We start from the raw sequence: 13,677 nt of genomic DNA on the forward strand, positions 1-13,677 counted from the left end.
GAGGGGGCACAGCAGAGCACCCCAGGGTGCAGCAGAGGGGGCGCAGCAGAGGGGGCACAGCAGAGCACCCCACGGTACAGCAGAGGGGGCGCAGCAGAGGGGGCACAGCAGAGCACCCCAGGGTGCAGCAGAGGGGGCGCAGCAGAGGGGGCACAGCAGAGCACCCCAGGGCGCAGCGGAGGGGGCGCAGCAGAAGGGGGCGCAGCAGAGCACCCCAGGGCGCAGCGGAGCGCGCACAGCAGAGGGGGCGCAGCAGAGCACCCCAGGGCGCAGCAGAGGGAGCGCAGCAGAGCACCCCAGGGTGCAGCGGAGGGGGCGCAGCAGAGCACCCCAGGGTGCAGCGGAGGGGGCGCAGCAGAGCACCCCAGGGCGCAGCAGCCTGCAGGTTGCTCATCTCTGCTCCCAGGGGCAGAGGATCACTGTGCTACAGAGCCACTCTACAGCCAGGATGTGCCCTGCAGGAGCAGGGATGAAGTTGTTCCTCTGACAAGACACTGAGATCTCCTCCAAGAACCTCGGAACAGAGGCTGATTAGCACTGATTTCCTCAGGAAGCCAGCTGAGGGCTGAGTCAAACTGCAGCTGCCATGCTGATAAAACTACTCTCCACATTATATGACCAAAAAAACCCCAACCAAACCTGCTTCTGAAAGTCTGATTGGAGCTCCATGCAACACAGAGCTCACCACCAAGCTGAACGAACAGCTCTGCTGTTCCTGGCGCCGGCCAGCGAACCCACTTGCCTCCGGGCCCTGGAACTCGCCCACTGCTGCCACAGGGCACAAGCACCCACAGAACAGATGGCATTTCTGTGCCATTGCTCTCCTACAAACAGCTCAACAGCACAGGGCTCCATGCTGTGCTGTTGAAAAACAGCGCACAAGCCATGGGAGCAGCACTGGGTTGGCGTTTGCTGTCAAGCTCCAGCATTAGCAAAGCTTAGTGCAGTCAGTGCTCAGACATGAAAGGGCATATGTCCCAAACTTGGATTTTGTTAAAACCTGCTTCTCAACGGAATTCTGAAGCTGAACCCTTTTAATCCTAAGACTTGATATGAAAAATGTCATGAACGTGATAACTGCAGAGCACGGCGCATCCCTCGGGCCTGCACGTGCAGCAGAAAGCACGGACGGTCTGGAAGGTGCGGAGCGGGGGGGCTGCATCCCGCAGCGCAGACCCAGGGCTCGCGGTCCCGAACCGGCTCCGTGCCACACCGGAGGCACGCGCGCCCAGGCACTGCACGTGGACGCTGTCTTGCAGGGAGAAAACACTAACAAGTGGATTAAGGAAAAAAAAATACAAGGAAATCATAACTGAGAATTTATTTTCCAATTCCAAGTGTGACTGTAGATAACAGATCCATCCAAACGCTGGCTCACCAGCCGGTTGTTAACGTGCTGCTGGAAAATGCTGTGATTTAGGAAAAAAAATAAATCAGATGCTGAAGCTCTGTACGTTTAGAAGCAAAAGCAGCAAGACGAGCTTTTCCCAAGTACACCACGAGGTATCATGTAGTATGTAACAAACACCAATCTTTAAAATACACGGTACTGCACTGCTTGCTTGCAGAAATAGCATAAAACATTTACCCTACGTTTAAAGCTGTTTCCTGTTCCTTACTTTTAAATCAATTTTTAAACAGCAATGTCATTGGTATAAACCATGAACTTGAACACAAGACTCAAGCTGCCTGTTGTTATTTACCCAACTTTTAATTAGCGAACAACACCGCCAGTTGTCTAGCTACAATATTCTTCATAACCCTGTATTTTGGTGCAACTGAACTGCAAAGGTGTAAAAGGCACGAAGCCAACTTGCCATTGGTAAATCAATCTGATGCTTAGGAAGATCTAAAGTATTTTTGCAAGTATGAGTAAGGCAGCAACCCCCCGGCTCTATTTTGTAGTCTGAACAACGCTGCTGTGTCTGCAGCCGGCGGTTCCGTGCAGCAGCAAAGTTTACATCCTTTTGGAAACAATGAGTGCTGACTTTTGTATGTGTCTCCTTAAATTTGGGATCTGCAGCTGTAGTTGATATGTCTTAAATACCTGTATAAATACATAAGAGGTATAATTTTAGAGGTACCATCTTCTTTACAGCTGGGACACCTCACATTTTAAACCTATTTTCTTTTAGCTTACATCACCACATTATTATAGAAAACTAAGTCCTAATCAATTCTAAATAAGTGCATTGATCACTCCACAGTTTCTGCTGCCTTAGAATGACATTTTCTCGCACTCTGACTGGATTCCTGCCGCCCCGTTCATCCCGCAGACGGTGTGCTATAGCGAAGGGATCCGCGCAGACGTGCTCCTGCGCGAGCGTGGACAGAACGCAGGACACTGAGCCTGCTGGCCAGCCACAGGTCACCATCTCCCCATCCAGATCACTGGCTTGTGACAAACAGACATGACAGGAGTCAAATCAAACAGTTCATAAGCTTGTTTGCATTTGCAGGAGAGCACCTATGTGGCAAGAACATAGTAAAATTACCGATGTAGGTTACAGAACACACTGCCATACGGCATCAAAAGGATGAACCAGACCTTCTGAAACATAGCACTACAGTGCCTTGGTCAGAGCTACAGTTTCAGAACTATTCAATATACACCTGGGAGCGGGGGAAAAGGGGGAAAAGAACCCCCACACCACTACAATTCTATTCATCTGTTCAGCAGTAACTACTTAATGACCTTATAAAACTACAGTTTTTGTACATAACCTAAATTCCACTGAAAAACCACAGACTGCATTTCTTAACGCAAAGCTACAAAAAGCGCTGGCTTTAAAACCAATTACGTTGAAGGAACAGGAATGCCATAGATGGTTCAAGAAGGAGAAGGAAGCAGCTTGCTTCGCAGGGCAGCCAGACAGCGCCGCTTCCACGCGGGAACCACGGCCCACGGGTTGGGAGCTCAGGGTCCGCGCAGCCGCCAACGCGCCCCGCAGCTCCTGCTCCACACGGCGCGCACAGCAGCCGCTCTCGCGGCCCCCAGAGATCTCACCCCAGAGCACACCTGCAGGTCCTCACTGCCGCGAGGTACCTTACACAGTCCCGCAAACAACAGCCTGGTTGGAAAGCTGTGTGCCTCCGACAGGGAGAACAATCGCCGACACAATCGCCGACACACCGCGCCGGGCTCCCAACAGTCGGCGTTTGGAAACAGGCAAGGAATGAGAAGGTAACCTGTATGACGGGCCGTGAAGGCTCATTCTCTTGTTGCAGACTGCGGATAATAAAGGGTTTAGAGGCAATTCTGTGTTTTCTATCTGCATCCCATTATGATACCATTTTACAGAGATTCAACAGTTTCATTTTTGTTAATGAGGAATTTTCATTCCTCAGTAAAACGGATGAGAACGAGGAGTCCACACTCACAATGACAAAAAATAAAAGCTACTTTCTTCCTGCTCTGTTGCAATCTGAAAACCTCTGGCAAAACACAGATACCTCCAAACTTTGCACAAGCAGTGGAGGGCCTGGCTGGCCCAAGGTTCCCCAGTGACAGCTGTGTGAGAATCAGCGGCAGCAGCACAAGCAGCGAGATGAGTCCCCGCTCTTTGGAAGGGTCAGAGCAGGGCTCGCCCCGGGGAAGCGCTGACCGACACGGCCCTGCAGCTCCCGCGTCCCGGCGGCTCCTGCGGCAGGCGCGGCGCTGGGGGGCACTTCAAGGTGCGGTAACGCGGGATGTGCCAAGGTGCTACAGCTGCCCAGTGTCACCGTGAAACATTCAGAAGGTAACTGCAAGCTGAACTATGAAATGTTGCCTGTTGAACAACTCAGTTGAGACTCTTCCAGTAGTGTGAGCTGATCTAAGAAATGGCAGCCAGCATGTGAGAGGATACTTTACCTGGCATGTCCCATTTCTCAGCCAGCTGCACACAGAGCAGAGCCACACGGCTGCCATCGCCTACGAAAACCGAAATGGTGTGAGGATAAGGTAATTTCGTTTAGGACATTTCTATAATACAAACGTGCAACAAAGAAGAGGACAAACAGCATTACGGTCGTGCATGCCTTGTTCTCACTGCCCTCCTGCACCCATCTACACAGAGCTCTGCAGATTTCCACTCACTGCAGTTCCGAGCCAGACCAAGCCACTGACTCCCTAAAAGCACATCGAATACTGTACTTTTCCCAATATGACTATCACACTGTAGTGATCTAATAAATTCTGTACCAGAATCTACCGAGAAAAAAACCTGTACTTTTAAATAACCATACCAGAAAAAACTTCACACTTTTTGTAAAAATAAAGTTTACTCATGCACACAAGTGCATTTGCATGCTTTCTGTATCTCAGCATCTTCCAAAACAGAAGACAAAAGATACAAAATTGGCGAGGGTAAAGAGAACTACAGATTCCAGGATGTGAAGTGACACAGCTACAATTACTGGCTGATCACACTTATTCTGTATTCAGCGGCAGCAGACCATTAAAGCCCTTAATACTTCTACGCCTACATTGTTCACTAGTATGGTAAAACAGTTTAGTGCTGCTCTAGCTGATGAGGGATCAAAATGTAAGCAATTAATAGAAAGCTTACTCTCGGCCAGCGGTAGAAAGAAGAACACTGCTTGGGGTATCCACTGGCTACGCTGAGCAGCATCCCCTGTGGAAACCGGGGTTTTTAAAGCCAAGAGCGCTGTCCTGTCAGTGGGCAAGTGGAGTTCAGTTACCTCCGAGTAGATGAACATGACAGTGTCGCAAAAGGTCTACACACCACCATCTATTTCAGGGGCACCCACAGCTCCAGGCAGGCTCTTCGTCAAGGGCTGTTTCTCCCCAGAATCCTAACAGGACATCCTAGAAAGAAATAAACCTGCTCGACCTTCATATGAATGAAGGAGCACACAGAGCTTGACTGAGGAAATGAGTCAGTCGCTCCACCTAAGCAGCAGCGGCACATGCACCTGTCCGGAAGAAGAGCCTAACTGGGGAAGCGGGCTCCTCAGACCTCGCTCACCAGAACCAGAAGCGTGTGTAAACAGCACAAACAGCAAAGTTCAGAGGTCTGGGATCAAACAGGGAAGAATGACCTATTCAACTGAACACAGTATTAAAAGAGTTGAAAAAAATCAACCCAAAACCACAACAGCTCTTCCAGTCATTCGGAAAATGTTGACAAAGTTGTTGTTTCACTCATGCAAAGCTCAGAAGTCCAGTTACTAATTCATTTTGGAACTGGTACACATTTATCCACCCAACTGATCGCTAGCTGCAAGCAAATCAGAATTTCAAAGCGAGGCTCTTTAATGTTTGTGCTTAATTACTGAAAGTGTGTTCACTGAGTCTTTTTTTTCGGGATCCTGTTGGAGCGACGTGACTACACGGTCAGATTGCAAAGTACCAGAACTGCTAGAGACATCTCCCAAACCTAATAGTAAAATACTGTGATTCTATGAAATATGTTTTAAACCATGCAATAATAAATGCTTTGCTGTATGGAGAATGCATTCTTTCTTCCATTTCCATCAGAAACACTTTGGGGTTTGCCTTCCTGCCCCCCACAAACCCTATAAAAAATATCTCAAGAACTACATAAAGCATTTTGTACTTACACACTAAAGAAGGGAAAAAAGCAAAGTGCACACTTCCTAAGAATTCAATACGGTTCAACACAGTTGTATGAAAAGGTTTTGCTCAAGTGTAGAACAGAAGCGAACACTCACAGGAAAACACTTAGGAAAGCTCGAGAGATTTACTATTGTTCATCCAAAAGCATACTGGACCATTCTTGCTCTGTTGCCACCTGTTTCCAAAAGAAAAGGTGAAAAGTTGTCCATCACCAACCCACTAGACCAAAGCCATTGAACAGCCTGTCGTGCTGCGAGTGCTTCCCTCTTAGCAAAGAGCTCCAACCAGCACGTGCACGCGGCTGCTGAAAACTGGACCCACGGGCGGTTTCCTTGTGAGGCCTTTCCCCCCAGCAGAACAACTGCCGTGCTGAGCGGGAAACGCGCGGCTCCGAGCGCTCCCACGTAACCGTGGCCGCGCAGCAGCCGCTCGTCCCAAGCGCCGCAGCCGCGATTCCTGCGCCGCCTGCTCCCAAACGGGCTGCGGCTGTCGCGGCGCCCTACAATCTCTAACAACTTTCACTTCAGCATTAAAATACTCCATTTACTTTTAATACAGATAAGAGACTCCCTACAGAACTCAACTACATTTTATCCAAACACTCCGCAGGATTCAGAAGTATAGACGTGCGCATTTCAAGGCTTTAGTTTTACTTAGAACTTGTTGCAGTGTTTCCCAAGATACTTCTGTCCATTATGGCTGGGAACTTTGTCACATTTTAGAAATAAAATACGTGTTTTGGAAAACAAAACAAACAAAACCCAACCCAACCCAAACGCACAGAAAACAGCCCCCTCCCCAAACCAAACCAACACGAGCCAGCATCAAATTCACTACGAGAACTAAAAAGGCCAAAACATGTTTCAGCTTCATTACAGCTGGCCTTCGGATTTCCCTGCATCCAAAAGGAATTCCCCTCGTGCAGACACAACTCACCCCAGGGAGCCGCCCGGCCTGGGTGTTCACCCAGAAACACCTGCACTGCTGGAAGTGCAAACAGGACAACTTAACCGGGGACCAGAACTACCCCAGCGCAGCCAAAGCCGGGGCTGTGCTGGTAGGGACCTGTGCGCACATTGAAACAGAACTCGTAGTACTACAAAGCCGCAGTCATCTAAACTGCTTTGCAGATTATACTTATTCTGCACATATTATTTTAAAACAGTGAAAGTTAATGGAAATGTTTCTTTCCTAAAATGTAACCAAGGGAGATGTATGCAGCCATCTGGCAATTCTGTCTCCATCAGACATGGTTCAGAGTCCAGGGGACATGTTCTAGTTTGGTAAAATGTTGCTTTAAACTGATTTGGGGTCATAGGAAACATAATCCTAGAACGACAGAATGTGCCGAGTTGGAAGGACCCACAGGGTCATGGATCCCGGCTCCTGCCCCTGTGCAGACAGCGCCACCGCTCACACCGCGGCTCTGAGGACGTTGTCCTGTCTCCTCTTGAATAAACCAATGGGAGCTTACTCGAAGTGGCCTGTAGGGTACATAGAATAACTACTGCAACTTTCATACAAACCTATCTATGCCACTATGGTAGAAGGCTTAACAAAGTCATTCGATAGAGGAATTTTTAAGTTTTTATTAAGCTAAAATCTTGCACAATTTGACGAGTAACAATAAAGGCTTTTCTGAGCGGTGTCTCCACCGTAGTGCTGCAGAAGTGATGAGGTTAAGGTGTGGCAACCATTTCACAAGTGCAGAGCCACTGCAAGTAGAGATTCCTGTAGAAAAGGAAGTTGGGCCATGGAGAACTGCATAGTGGTTTCTGTTCAAGCTTAATAGAGTAAATAACTGCACTGGAAAATATTCTGTTCTGGGCTTTCTGCCATACAGGAAGGGTGGTGAATATGTCAGTGTCCATAATTATTATCAACAGAAAAATAATACCAGAAAGCAACAGTTCAGCTCTTAATTCTTTCTCATTATCATTTCCAAGAGTAAGTACAATTTCCTTCTCCCTCCCCTGGTGTTCGTTCTAATGTGTCTATACATTTTAAACTTCGGCTACAGTGCTGAAGTTTGTGTTTCACTGACTATTAAACACAATTTTACTTTTGTTTTTTCCTTTCATCAGAATTGAGTTACGTAACAGTCCGCATATTTAATAGTCTTTTTATGAATGGAAAGGGGAAGAGGTTTTAACCTCCTTTCTAAACTGAAGAAAGATTCCATTAACATTTTTTCTCTAAGAACAAGATAAAAACATTTCTTGGGTAGGAAAAGGGATGTTAGCAAATGGGTTTTTACCGTATACTCATCATGTATCAACTCAATACCCAGTGCTGTCAGAACTGCGTGCTCGGCGCTCACAACCGTGAAGGCGCCGGAGGGCCTGCAGCAGCCCGGACGGCGACCGCAGCGCTGAGATCGGCGGGGCTGCGGCACCCGGGGGCTCCGGCACCACAACACAATGGTCCAGCTCAAACCCAGCGCAACTGCCCCGCTCAAACCCAGTGCAACCGCCCTGCAAGCAAACGAGTTATAGTTGACGTTTGTGCCAAGCTAAGGCAGCTCAAGGCAAACTGCTGTCCCAGGCGATGGGAGCCGGCTCACGATCACTTGCATCACTCGCATCTCCACAGCCTCCAGCATTAATACCCTCCACACCGGAGGATTTCATATTAGTTTTAATATCATTAACAAAGTATTAGGATTGCTACTGTCATCTTAAAATACTTTTGGAACTATTAATTTAGGCACGGAAATAAAGATCCAAATTTCATCATCATGTAGAAAATTTTCATTTAAGACTGAACGTTCTGTGGGTATCAAGACCATATAATCTAATTCTCACTTGTTTTAATATTAATATGGGACAACACATGAGAACCAATACATCAAGTGTTTGCATTAAGAGTTAATGTCTTGAATTGAGTACCGATTTATCTCCAAAGAAGTTCTGAAACAGAGACAGCAGGGGCTCATTCTGAAATTCAGATGTTGCAATTTACATATTAAGCAAAGAAAGATGATCATTATTTCCAGTTCTGGCAGTGAAAACCAAACTAGTACTTCTCTCTTTAGGGTGTGTTTTTATTTTTGGTTTGTTTTGTTGGGACTTTTTGGCTGGTTTTGTTTTTGTTATAAACAGAAACTTTACTTCAAATGTTCCTTTGTAAAGCTGCAAGTCACTTCCCCCGATGATCTTCACAAATTAAGGCTTCATCGACTTCAAACACAATTTTATCTTCCGTGTAGAAACTGTCATCAAGATACATGTCCATAAACGTGTTGCGGATTTAAAATACGTTACTACCTTGGTATTGATAACCGAAACCAAACTCAGAGTTTAAAACCCATTCTTTAGCAAAATACAGTTAATGATACCTAAACTTTTATGTGCAAATTTCTGCAACTCCGTACACAGCTCTGCAGAACGTACAAAAAGGAACGGTTCTACACGAGCTTTTCTTCTTTCTTAAACAATAAACCTGCATTTCAAGTCTGATTCACAACAACAGCGTGGACATTCCTAGGGACAGAGAATACCATAATGATGCTTCTGTTCAACGCAATTAAACAAGCCCTTTATATCCAGATTCTAACATTCTGACCCACAAAATATACTACACCAACACTAGGCACCAACTTTTAGAAGCAGCGATGTTAGTTTTGAGCAAGGCAATGACAGAGAACGGTTAACCCCACAGCGCCTACTGAACTCGTGGGAAGAAGGCGGATACCTGTTCCTTCACAGAAGCCAGGATGGTGGTGGCCGTGGTCTCCAGCTCCATGCCTGGGCCCGTGGAAGGCTCCTGTGTCTGCCGCAGCCCCTCGTCCACCATGGGGGGCTGCTCGGGGGCTGGCATCGCGCCTGCGACGACAAGAGGGTAACATACTTTACATTTGCACCAGTGATGGTTAAGAAAATTCAAGTTTTCAGGATTATAGATGATCTTTTTTATGAAACCTTTCCAAACTTACTCAAATCAGCAGAAAACTTTGTATTATTAATATCAACATAGGTTGCTATCACTGTGCTGCTTCACCTGCTCCACTTGACATGAGAATTCCGCACAGAACACGAGGGGCGGGCAGAAACAACCAGCCAGCGTGACTCTTAACAATCACTTTTTAAATACTATTTCGTGGAAGTTACTAAAAGTAGCAAAATCCAAGATGCATGAAAAATCCTGGGGTTAAACATGACGAATACCCAGGACCAGTAAAAGTTTACCACACGTGCAGTTTTTAGCATAGAATGACATGTAACAGCAGAACGCGCTCCTGTTGGGAACAAACCACGGGAGACACTAATTATGGTAATAACAAGTTAAATGGAACAATGCTTCCAGTGTTCTTCCGGTAAAAGAAGAAATTAAAACACCGGAGTTAAAGCAATTGCCCTGGGCTATGGATAGCGTGGAAAGGACAGAGAGGATCGGCATCCGGGAGTGCCGAGGCAGCACACCAACAACTCCAGGCAAGTCGGTTGTTAACTACACAGGTCACTAGTAACTAATCACACAGATAGCTACGAAGTGTGTTTAATACTTTGAAAATAGCACGTAGGTAGTATCGATGTAGTTTCTGCATACATATCATGTTTTAATTTCCTTCAGAAAAAAATAAAACAAAGCTTGTGAGGTCTAATGTTAAAAGTAGTCAATATTCGTTTTAGATTTTCAGAACAAACATGATATTCCCAGGGGACACAAATACGAACAGCAGCTTCCTTCCCTTCACTTCACAAGGAGCAACTTACACTGCAAACAGTCCCCAAGGCCGGGAATGACCCCGTAAGACGCGGGTCCTGACCCGTTTTCACCACGACCGTCCCTCTCCACCGCCTGCCTTCTACAGGCGAACTGGCGCAGAGCCGGGCACGCACCACCCTGGCGGCACAGGACAGCCCACCAGAGCAGTGGCCGTGCTGTGGAGCTGGGTGTTTCTGGTTTGGTGGATGGGTAGTGGAGCTGACCCTCAGGGATCTCTCTGGGTCACCCCACAGGACCGATCGTCCCCTCGGGACGTGTCAGCAGAGGCCGAGCACAGACAGCGTGGTGCTGCCAGAGCACCTCTGAGCTACCACGGGCAGCCCTGGGCAGAGGGGTGGAAACCAGAAGAGAGATGATGTGAGGAAAAGTACTTGTGTTCCGTTTCATGTACAGCGGTACGAGCATCGTGCGGGGGACGAGGACTCTGCCGAGGCTCAAGCCGCTTCAAGTGCACGAGCAGGTGGTCGTTATCAACCACGCTACTCTGGGCTGCTGCAAGAGCTGGTAACATGGTTAACGCGCGGTTTCATATCAGCCACTGAAGCCAAAACAGCTTCAGAGAAACTAAAGTGAGGTGAAGGATGAGAGGCAGGAGTCTGGTCACACATCAGCTTCTGCCTCTTGGAATGGAAAAATAAGAGCTGCTCCTAAAACCACATTGGAGCGAGAGCCTCACTTGGGCTGAGCTAGGTCTGGAGAAGGGCCCGTCCTGCCCTCAGCGAGCACCAGGCATCCCGGGGACCCCCCGGTACCCGTCCTCACCGCGTGTCACATTGCATTGGCCTTCGGGAACTGCACAAACACCGCGCTGCCGGGTTCCTGAGGCAGGACTGCAGGGGCACCCCTGAGCACCCCAGTTCAGCCACACACAGACCAGCGCCCGCTCCTTCTCCCCTCACCTCCCCACAGCACACAGCCGCCACCACCGCGGCACGAAGCCTGCTCACGCTGCCCCAGTACTGCCCGCGCTGCCCCAATACTGCCCGCGCTGCCCCAGTACTGCCCGCGCTGCCCCAGTACTGCTCGCGCTGCCCCAGTACTGCCCGCGCTGCCCCAGTACTGCCCGCGCTGCCCCAGTACTGCCCACGCTGCCCCAGTACTGCCCACGCTGCCCCAGTACTGCCCGCGCTGCCCCAGTACTGCCCACGCTGCCCCAGTACTGCCCGCGCTGCCCCAGTACTGCCCGCGCTGCCCCAGTACTGCCCACGCTGCCCCAGTACTGCCCGCGCTGCCCCAGTACTGCCCACGCTGCCCCAGTACTGCCCACGCTGCCCCAGTACTGCCCACGCTGCCCCAGTACTGCCCACGCTGCCCCAGTACTGCCCGTGCTGCCCGCGCCCCGGCCTGCTCCCGTGGACGGAGCCTCTCCCGCCACATGCGCAGCGCCCAGGCCATGGCGAGGCCCTGTCCGCCCGAGGAGAGCAGCTGCTCTGCCCCCTCCTGCCACCATCCTGCCCCAATACTGCCCACTCTGCCCCCTCTTGCCCCAATACTGCCCGCTTTGTCCCCTCCTGCCACCATCCTGCCCCAGTACTGCCCGCTCTGTCCCCTCCTGCCACCGTCCTGCCCCAGTACTGCCCGCTCTGCCCCCTCCTGCCCCAATACTGCCCGCTCTGCCCCCTCCTGCCCCAATACTGCCCGCTCTGCCCCCTCCTGCCCCAGTACTGCCCGCTCTGTCCCCTCCTGCCCCAGTACTGCCCGCTCTGTCCCCTCCTGCCTCACCGCAGGGGCTGGAATGCTGCCCGGGTTAAACAACCACAACAAACACATCCAAAAGACAAACTGAAAAGGAAACAGAAACTAACAAGAAAAAATAAACAAGGAAACCGACACAGACAAGGAAACTGACACAGACAAGGAAACCGGCACAAGAAACTAGAAGGGAAAGAAGGGTAACAACCATTCCTCCCCGTCCCTTTCCAGCCTCGGCTGCTCTGGTCCGCTGAGGGAGCCCCGGGGTCCGCCAGACCTGGCACAGGAGACACGAACGGCACCACACGCCGCTTGGCTTGCAGGGTGACACCAGATAACGACCAGCCGGGCCTGCTGGGTTTGGAGCGCCGCTGTTACTCACGCCAGGACTGCAGACACCAAGGCTGCCGCGGCGGGCTGCCAGCCATGAGCCGGGCACACCCGGGGCCGCCAGCACACACCGGGGGCCGCCGGGCACACTCCCGGGGCCGCCGGGCACACACCCAGGGCCGCCGGGCCCCTGGCTGCTGCCAGAGCAGGCTGAAGAGCTCTCACGACAGCAGCACTGCGAATGGGATCTCACAGTTATATAATGGGAATTTTTAAAGTCAAAGGTAAAGATGTAACTTCCAGGTTTTAGAACATTCAAATGTATTCTTTTAAGGGTTTACTTTTTAAAAATCAACTTTTTCATCAAGCTGTAATAACCCAAAGAATCACAGAGTGCATGTTACGATTCCCTGGGTCATACCTAATTTTAAAATCATTTTCCACGGCTCTTTTATGACTATAGCTCAGTGTTCAGGTTTCTAAATGGACTGTTAGATTTGCAAGCATATAATGAAGCAATAAAACTACCCACTCAAGCTTTTCCTTTATTTAGGAATATTTGCCAGGTAATCCAAAGGCCAAATCTCAGGAACTCTGACAAGTCACACATGAGCTTCTTGCAGAAATGGGCTGTTTTCTTGCCCGCACAGTGTTACCAGCGCTCTTATGGTCACCATACTGCATACCATGAAAATATTAAACTCTATCCAGCCGAAACCAGTACCACATGCCATTGTGGTCATAGTTTTAACTTTCCGGTTCTTTCCAAAGGTCTAACTATGGTTTAAAAAAAAAAAGATAAGTTATGGGACACCTTAAAACACTGAAATCAGTGCAATATTTTTTCCATCAATAATATTTATTCCATCAAGAGACTTTTTAATTTTCTTTAAGACATAGGGGGAAGAAAAGCATTGAATTTTTAACTTTACTTCAAAACAGTGACTTCTTGAAGCTTCTACGATGTACCACGGAAGTATTACAAAAGGTAGTGCCAGTTCCTTCTAAGCGCCCCCTTTCGGAGTGTATTGTCGACACGAACGCTTAAAACTGGAGCAGGCACCAAGCCCTGTGAGAACACGGCCTAAGGAGCACAGCTGCGCGACATCTCCAGCCGTCTTTGCCGTGACTTCATCTGCCGCTCTCTTCTCACCCCAACACTGCGAAGTAACTCTTCAACCTCTCTGTAGTAGATTTCCGCAACAAATCAGTCAAGAAAATGTACATCTGAACTAGTAATTTTTTGGAATAGATAATATACCCAATATTGAGTCTCTAAAACGCGCAGGTGAAAACCAATCAAATTAATTACTAGTGAAGATGCCAGTGCTAAATGCACATCTGTG

The 13,677-nt window shown here is 49.0% G+C and overlaps 1 protein-coding gene across 5 annotated transcripts in view; it reads right to left on the reverse strand.

Moving 5' to 3' along the window:
- PKP4 (plakophilin 4) overlaps window positions 1-13,677 on the reverse strand; it is a 72,436-nt gene that overhangs the window by 37,503 nt on the left and 21,256 nt on the right. For 3 of the 5 annotated variants that reach the window (XM_065840773.2, XM_071810640.1, XM_065840772.2), the window contains exon 2: window positions 9,275-9,405. In XM_065840773.2, the coding sequence (XP_065696845.1) occupies window positions 9,275-9,400 (126 nt within the window). In that variant the 5' untranslated portion in view covers window positions 9,401-9,405. Of the gene's footprint in view, window positions 1-9,274; window positions 9,406-13,677 lie in introns of those variants that run through there. The other 2 variants (XM_065840774.2, XM_071810642.1) reach the window with 2 other exon arrangements.

Source organism: Patagioenas fasciata, chromosome 7 (genome assembly GCF_037038585.1).
Source record: "Patagioenas fasciata isolate bPatFas1 chromosome 7, bPatFas1.hap1, whole genome shotgun sequence".
NCBI lineage: Eukaryota > Metazoa > Chordata > Aves > Columbiformes > Columbidae > Patagioenas > Patagioenas fasciata.